General features: G+C 42.6%; 1 protein-coding gene and 1 pseudogene across 1 annotated transcript; one reads left to right on the top strand and one right to left on the bottom strand.

Moving 5' to 3' along the window:
• Positions 1 to 890: 890 nt before the first annotated feature.
• LOC114632886 lies at positions 891 to 4,297 on the top strand (annotated as a pseudogene).
• Positions 2,008 to 3,833, bottom strand: LOC114632891 (G protein-coupled receptor kinase 5-like; the record flags this gene model as incomplete). The annotated part of the gene is given in 1 exon segment (XM_028781484.1): positions 2,008 to 3,833. A coding segment is annotated over 1 exon segment (1,755 nt), but the record flags the coding sequence as incomplete, so codon positions are not given.
• Positions 4,298 to 8,800: the final 4,503 nt, after the last annotated feature.

Below are 8,800 nucleotides of genomic sequence, written 5' to 3'. Positions count from 1 at the left end.
GGGGACCCTCTAGAATGAGACCTAGAAGGTGAGATACTCTCAGGACTCAAAGGGCGGGATCTTGGATGAAGTATTCTACAGTGGGAAGGGGTAACTTGTTGAGTCCACCTTTGGTGGAGGGACAGGACAGGACATCAAGTGGAGGGATGGGGTTGCCATCCCACAATCAAAAGCTCTGACCCAGAATTCTTCCTATCTGAAGGAACTACAGGGACAAAAATGGAGAAGAGCCTGAGGAAAAGGAGGTCCAGTGACAGGCCCAAATTTGGATCCATCTCAAGGGAGGATCCAAGGCCTGACACTGTTACTGATGATGTGACGTGCTTACAGACAGGAGCCTAGCATGGTTGTCCTCTGAGAGGTCTAACAAGCAGCTGAAAGAGTCAGATGTAGATACTAGCACCCAACAAATGAACAGAAGCAAGGGACCCCTGTGGTTGAATTGAGGAAAGGCTGGAAGAAGCTGAGGAAGAGGGACAGCCCCACAGGAAGACCAGTAGTCTCAACTAGCCTGGACCCTGTGATCTCTCAGACACTGAGCCACCAACCAAGCAGTATACACCAGCTGATATGAGGCCACCAATACATATACAGCAGAGGACTGTCGGGTCTGGGTTCAGTGAGAGAAGATGCACCTAACTCTCAAGAGACTTGAAGCCCCAGGGAATGGGGAGGTCCGGTGGGGTGGGGGTAGGGAGGTGGGGACAGGGCGGGTATGGGATCGGGAGAGGTCGGGGTCAGGGGAAGACCAGGAGGGGATGAAGTCTGGACTGTAAAAAAAGGATTAAAGAATAAAAATAAATATTAAAAATTGTTTGAGACTGCAGAAGCTGCGCTCACTTCAGATTCTGGGTCGCGCCGCCTCTGCTCGCAGCCTGGGATAAGGCGGGATGAAGGAGCCCAAGCTCTGGGAGGCTGAACTCAACTGGTCCTGCCTCAGCAAGTCGATCAAGGCGTTGGAGTTGGAGCTGGAGGCGTGCAGACGAAGTGCATGGCGTGCAGAAGGCTCTGCTGCGGCTGCTGCATGGTAATACAACCGTCTGAAGCCACTGCCGAGGGCGCAGGACAGCAGCTTCCCGCACCTCCCGCAACGCGCTCTTGGCGCGCTGGGACCCGAGCTGCTGATGCCAGGAACAACTGGCCGGGTGGCGGCCTGGGCTCACTGCCCAAGGACCTGGCCCGGTCGCAGGCCGCAGCCTCCAGGTGCTCAACCTCTCAGCGGCAACTGCTTCCAGGAGCTGCCCGCCTCTCCGCTGGAGCTGCGCAAGCTTCAGCCACTCAACCTGGGAGGCAATCAGCTTCAGAGCATCCCCACCGAGATCAAGAGTTTAGAATTTTATACCTTGGAGGAAACTTCATTAAAGAAATCCGGCCAGAATTAGCAAATCTGCCTTCTCTGAATTACTTGGTGTTGTGTGAGAACACGATCCAACGTGTGCCTTCTCAGCTTTCACTGTTGCATTCGCTTTGATCCCTCAGTCTGCACAATAACTTGCTGACATACCTGCCTTAATCGTATTTACCTGGAAGAGTTGAGTTTACGAGGAAACCCATTGGTTGTTCGTTTTGTTAGAGATTTAAAATATGACACCTCCCCCCCCCCAACTCTTCTGGAATTAGCTGCAAGGACCATTAAGATCCAAAGAATTTCTTTCTTTCTTTTTTTTTTTTTTGAAGTCTGACTTTCATTTAAATACAAATATACAAAATGTAAACAGAGACAATAGAGAAATTTACAAAACTTTCCTTTAAAAATAATTAAGAGAAAATTCAGTTCTAGTTAGGATGCTATTAAAATCCGTGCAAGCTGTCATATCCCATTGGGTTTCTATTGCAATGTTCGACAAGGAAAATTCTAGTCCATCCCAGCTTGGGGCCACCTTGGAAAACAGACCTGAGTGGAAATTTCTTTGAGAAACTCGGAGGTTTGTTACTGGGGGAACAGTATCCTATCCTGGTTCCCAGTGGAGCTTTTCTGGCCTCCAAGCCACAGTGGATGCTCCCCTGGCTACAAGTTCTGCTTCCAAGTAGAAGGCTCTGAGCTGGTTCCACTTTTGACTTCAAGGCCAGAGCTGAAACTAGCTGCTTCCAGTGGAGTTTGAATTGATGTGGTTTGAATTTATGCGGTGGTTACAACTGGTCTTAGGAGTAGGTGAACTCTGGGAATTGTTTTGATGCTGACGCCTGAAAAGTCTGTGGAATAGCCCTTTCTTTGGCGGCTCTGGAGGCTGACTTCTGTTCAGGTCTGGTGAGAGGGTACCTTTAGGTCTGAACACATTCAGCTCCTTGAAACATTCTGTTCCTATCATCTCATTTTGCCATGGGATTGGCACAGAGCCTGTGGAGAACATCGAGTAGAAGTCATCATCTGTATGGTCCAGGTTGACACCTTTCACAGTGGAGAACTGTTCAATGTCCAGTACATCCTTGCAGTACACAGCCCGGGTATCTGGAACAAAGGGAGGGTCCAACATCCCAGCCTCCAGGCACTTAAAGTTCTTGTTCCCAAAGAAGGGGTGCCTCTTGACCTCCGAAGCCCCCTCCTCCTGGCAGCCCAGCCTCTGCTTCGAGTCTTTGGTGAGCAGCATGTTGCAGATGGACTTGGTCTTTTCAGAGAACTTCGAGGAATATACCTCCTCAGTCTCCAGCACCCGACGATTCACCTCTTTCTGCTTCACCTTCTCCTTGCTGCCTCGAAATGGTGACTGGCCCTTGATCATCTCATAGATTCGGCAGCCCAGGCCCCAGTAGTCAGGGCTCAGGCCATATCGCTGGTTGTTCAGAACTTCTGGGGCTATGTAGCCAACAGTGCCTACTCGGCCACGGATAAGGTCTCCCTCGGGGATCTTCACAGCCGGTCCCAGGTCTGAAATCCTGATGTGGCCATAATCATCCAGCAAGATGATTTCGGGTTTTAGATCTCTATAGACAGTGTTTTCATGGTGTAAGTCTTCTAGGCCACAGAGGATCTCAGCTACATAAAACAAGGCTCGCTCTTCCTCAAAGCCAGGATTCCCCATGTTGTAGATGTGAAACTTTAGGTCACCCCCATTCATCATTGTCAGAACCAGGCATAGCGCATCTTTCGTCTCATAGGCATAGGCCAGGTTGCCCACAAACTGGCTGTTGACCTTCTCAAGAATCTGCTTTTCATTGAGTGCCATGGGCTCTCCTTTCCTCTTTTTGATCCTCTTCTTCTCTAAGCGTTTGCAAGCATACATTTTACCAGTGGCCCGAACCTGGCAGGCACAGACCTCTCCAAAGCCCCCTTTGCCCAGCACTTGGTACTGCCGGAAAGTGTTTTTGGTCACTGGTTGTCTTTCTAACCATTTCCACTGCAGAAAGCGGTCAAAATACATGCTGTTCAGGTACTCATGGAAAGGATCTCCTTTCAAGTAGTCATGGACAGACTGAGCACAAGCAGAGAAGTGTTCTTTGCAGGGGCTCTGCAGGAGCTTCTTCTCTGTCTGGGAGACCAGGTCCTGTCCAATTTGGGCAATGAAGACTGGGGACTTTGGAGTGAGGTACTTGGTCATTATTTCCCTCCCCTTTGCCACAAGGTTTTCATCTGGAATAACTTCATATTCTGCCACTAAATCCAGGAACTGAATGTAGCACTCCAGCCCAGGCCTGGTTTCACAGAACTGTCGAAAAAGCAGTCTCCCAATTGGTTGCTTGTCACATAGACTATAGTAATCTCTGTCTATGGTCCTTTGGAGGTCTTCACACTGGCTGATGTGAGGAAACTTCAGGATTTCCTTCCACTTCTTGCTTTTCTCTTTGCGCTTTCCTCAGCCCCCTTCCCGAGCTTTCAGTCCATTGACAGTCTGCAGTCAGCGAGGGAGCAGGTCTGTGGGGCTGTCAGCACCTGGGGTGATGCCGCTGCTGGAGCTGCCCTGCTGCTGAGAAACCCCAGAGCAAGTAGCCTGCCTTGCTACCGCATTATTCTTTCTATGAGCCTGAGGAGTTTCACCCTCTGCACCGAAGAGCCGCTGCCTCCGCCGCCGAAGAATTTCTTACTATGATCTTCCTGGGAATCTTTTTAGATACTTGGATTCAGCCAGCAATTGCCCAAATCCAAAAAGTGCAGTGGGGTCTATTTTGAACGTTGTGTCAGACTAATTAAATTTGTGGACTTCTGTAGGAAGTACTGCCTCCTCCTCATGCACTATCTGTGTTCTCCAGAATGCTCCTCCCGTCCCAAAGTGAGTCTAACTCAGAAGATGAAGCAAGTGTTGCTGCACACAGAATGCAGAAAGTTCTTGGTTGGACAGCAGTGGGTATTGAAAAATATTAAAACACTGAGCAGAAATGACGGGAAAAAATGGGTCTTGAAGTTAATTGGAGACATGAGCGTTTTCATCTTGAATGTCCATGTTAGAGTTGCCATGATGTGAAAGAAATGTTTTGCATTCAATCTACAGATTCGGGAGGAATGAGTCCAGTTCCAGTTCCCTGTTTAGATTCTTTAAGTGTAATTTATTGTGAATGGTGGTTCAAAATTCAGCTAATTAGTCACAGTTTTCATGTAAGTCTTTAAAGAAACACTAACAGAATAATTCATTCTAAAGAACAATCATCCAATCAGCCAGAAGTGGTGTCACCTGGGACAGCTGAGTTGAGTAAAATGATCATCACAGTTCTCTTACCAGGGTTGTTCTGGTTTATGCTGAACACTATACATAAATAAAATGAGCCTTCTCCTTGTGTTACCCCTGAACTGTTGAAAGCCTTGCTGACCAACTAACTGGACAGTAAGGACTATATCTTTTAAATGGAATATATAAACCAGCTCTTTTTTCGTGTGATTGTATTAACTTTATATAGTCTAGCAGTGATGTTATAGTGCCTTAATTCTAGCAAGATTGTGGAAGCTTATTATAGAAATTATTCCAAAGCAACCTACAGCCTGACACTGTGCACAACACGTGGGAATGTACTTTAGCCAACTAGTTGAGCAACTGTAAAGATAATACCTGAGTTCTGAGAGCCTGGAACTCTGTAGAGTGGACTGGCCTGGAACTCAGAGATCCACCTGGAATATGGGAGATCTTCCAGGTGGCAATTCCAGGGGGCCTCCTCCTCCCTTGTTGCTGATACTACGGGTGTACACCAGCATCTGCTCCCATGGCCATCTTAACTTTGTTTTTGTTAAATGCAATGATCTCTTCTAAGCAAGTGACTTTTACACTTAATGAGAGGCTAAAGTCTTCATCTGTCTATTCACCAAAAGACAGAATAAGAGTTTTGACCAAAAAAAAATCTAAATAAGTAGAAAAGCTGGGTATAGATGGGCACACCTCCAGATCAGCACTTGGGAGGTAGAGGCAGAAGATCAGGACTTCAAAGTTAACTTAGGCTCCCTAGTAAAGTTGAGGCCAACCTGGGCTACATACATGAAAACTTGTTTCAAAGTGGAAGGGGATAGATGTTAACCATGAAGTGTGTCTCCTTTGTTCCACTTGTTTACTAAACCAAGACTTCCTCTACATTTAAAAGAAAAACTACAACTATATAAACGTTTGAGTGAAGCAGATCCCACTGTGTTCATCCACAATAGAGTGGTTCACAGAGCTAGCATAACCACTGAACACTGAAGAAAGGATTAAGAAAACATTGAATACGTTGTATCCTTAAGGTATGGAAGAAAATTAGTAATGCAAATTATTATCATTGGAGATTAATAAATTTTACTAACTAGTTGATTATGCAATTAAAAATGCTTAAAAGTATAAGCAGACATTAGAAAATAACTTACACTGCTGATCATTAACTGACCTGTAATAACAGGAAGCCTAGTTGCTATGTGCCTAAAGTAGTTTCAGATTGCATTAATTAGGGCATGAGGTGATCTCTTAAAGAGTGCTTTATTAGAAGCCAACTGTATGCTCAGAATATTTGTGTGTTATGTCTCTTGTATATATATTTTACTAGAATATATTAGTAGGCTCTAGGGTACTTCTGGGTTTGTATGTGTGTTTGTGTTACATTATGGAACACGAGAATTTCATGGCTGCAGTTGTGAAACACTGCTAATAGTGAGTTCCCTTACCTTTCCCTCGCAATAGTGCAGGAAGATTGTTTTTTTTCTTTTTGTGATTTAGAAGTTTTCTTCCTATGTTTATAGAAGTGATGTTTCTGCTGCTAATGTAATTGTATGATGGACTATATAAAGTCTTTGTTTATTTCACCAAGTAAGCATCTGTAAGCTGCAGATTGCAAGGTTAGGAAAAGCAGAGATGACTTGTAAATGCTTTGTAATTAGATCATTTAGTTAAGCAACAGTGAACATTTTTCACTGAAAATGTTCAAACCATGTTCTTCTGGATTAAATACCTGTACTTTCGTGATTGATAGTCATCTTGATTCAAGTAATAGTTTGAGTAGCCTTTTAAGAATTACTTGTAAATAGCCTTGTAATTAGAGCATTTAACCATACATATGTACCCTTTCTAGCCTCTTAGAATGAAAATATATCATTTCTTCTTTTATAGTTGTAAATACTCTAGCCAGAAATAGTTTCTAGCCTCTTCCATATAGATGTATCCTATGGTGTTCTTTCAATGAAGTGTTTGTTGTAGTTCTTTATGTGTATAGTTAAAGTCCATAAGCAGTGTGCCAGGTCAGTGTGCAGCTGTCTCTTTGGCAGGGGTGGGGATGCTAGGGATAGGTACAGGGCCTGGTACATTTTAAGCAAGCTACAGTCCACACTTGGCCCAGGTCACTTGTAACAAAATCTGCACTTAGCTTTTACATTTTTTAAAACTCAACTTTGGCCTTATCTTTTACAAAAGCTGCTAATGATTCTAAATTTTTCTTGTTTCTTTTTCATACTTTAATTTTAAACTGATGGTTAGAAATTGGCTTAGTGCAACAGGAGCTGGTCGGCTAGAAGTAAGATGACTATCTTTTGCAGTCTGCAGACTGTTAAATGGTAGTTGGCTTCACTGGTTATGAGTTGCATGTTTATCTAGGTAATGAATGTTTAGAGTTTCAGAATGAGCACTGCCTAATTTTCATAATATAGTTATTTTATTTTGACAGACAGGGCCTGGCTGTGTAGTCCAGGCTAGCCTTAAGCTTGCTATGTAGCTCAGTCTGGCTTGCTTATGGCAAATCTTCCCTCAGCTTCCCAACTACTGGGAATACCACATACCCTGCTCAATATTTGACTTTTAAAAAAATGTCAAAGGTGCTTCTTCGTATAACAATCTTGATATTTAAAATTGTATTGCCAATATTAAAAATAAACATGCAATGCAAATTGTACTTGAAATACATGACATTTTAGGGTGATGTAAATAAAAGTAAAAGTCAACCCTTAATAGTGTACCATACCACTACAGACCAGTTCTAACAGATGCTGAAATACTGGGTTTAAACAAAGAATCAAGAAGAGGCTGTTTCCTGGAATGTTACATGAAATAAATCTTTTAAAGCAACAAGGGGTAGGGAAAAAGAAGTGATAGATACCCAGGCAAATCCTTGAGCCCTGTAGAATAATAATGAATTGTTTTTAAAATTGATTTACCAAGTGACATACTACTATTATTTAAAAACCTTATCATTAAGTTTATTATTATTATTATTATTATTATTAATTATGATATTGGTTCCTGCTGCTGGGAAGCTGTTCGCATCACTCCTCATAAAGGAGAGCCAGCAAGCTGTAGGCTTTCTTCAGCCTTGCTCTTCCCAGAGCTGGGAAGTAGTCCCTCCGTGACCTGTGTTTAGACTATAGCAGGAGGCCTTGGTTAATCTTTACCTTTTTGTTGTTTTCTTTAAAAAAAAAAAAACCCTGCAAATCAAGTAAGTATTTAGTAGTAGCTATTTACATATAAAATATGTTTATTCTCATAAGTTTCCGTGTGAGTGCTTGTAGATACAAGTTTATCAGTAAACATATATGTGTAAGACTATTTAGCTGCATTTAGTTTTAAAGTGCCTTTACCTAAATGATTTGCCTTTCATCTAAAAGTAGAGATTTTATTATAAGTATTGCTCTTTGTTTAATCCAAAATATTGAGTTTTTAAGTTAGACTGGGCATATAACACAGTGGAGGTACTGTGTAGGCTTTTAGGCAGCATGACCTATAGCACATAGTTCTATTCCAATGCTTAAAAAGAAGTGTTTATTTAGCCTTCACTAGCTGTACATTATGCATATAATGTTATGTAACGTTAACATAGTAGTGTATGGTTTTATATTTTCATCATAGTATGATCGTTATAACAGTATATAGTAGGCAGCAGTGTCCTTTGTAGTATGAAAGTGCCTAAGTCTTCCATTTAGCCCTACATGTGGGAAAGAAAGTATATCACATGATAAATGGTTGGCAATAGCTGTGTGATCTGTATGTGACTTGAGGAAAAAAGACCACTACTGAGAGGTTCCTTTGCTCAAAACAGGGCCCACTGTGTGTAGGACATCTGGGGATGGGAACTTTATTCACACTGTTCCAGAAAATCAGAGTTCTCCAAAATCAAAGATGGCACCCCACCACTACCAACTTAACCACCAGTCAAATGGTGTATCTTTTACATAGTATTTTATTTTAAAATGCATATGCTACCACAGAGGATAAGAGAAGTTCCACCATCTTATGAAAATATTGTCACTGATACCTAGCATATTTCAGCAAAAGTTTTTGTAAAGGTTGAAAAGGGGGTAGTTTAATATGAATAAAAATCTCCATTCTTTTATTTTTTTGTGATCTGTATTTACTAAGGATTGAATTAAGAAGCATTCCACTAACTCACAAAGTTGAACATTTAAAACGTGGTTTTATGGGTGCTGCCA

The sequence above is a fragment of the Grammomys surdaster genome, unplaced genomic scaffold, assembly GCF_004785775.1.
Source record: "Grammomys surdaster isolate TR1022 unplaced genomic scaffold, NIH_TR_1.0 449, whole genome shotgun sequence".
NCBI classification, from domain to species: Eukaryota; Metazoa; Chordata; class Mammalia; order Rodentia; family Muridae; genus Grammomys; species Grammomys surdaster.
The sequence above is the reverse complement of the archived record's forward strand: the minus strand, read 5'-3'. Positions and strand labels throughout refer to the sequence as shown.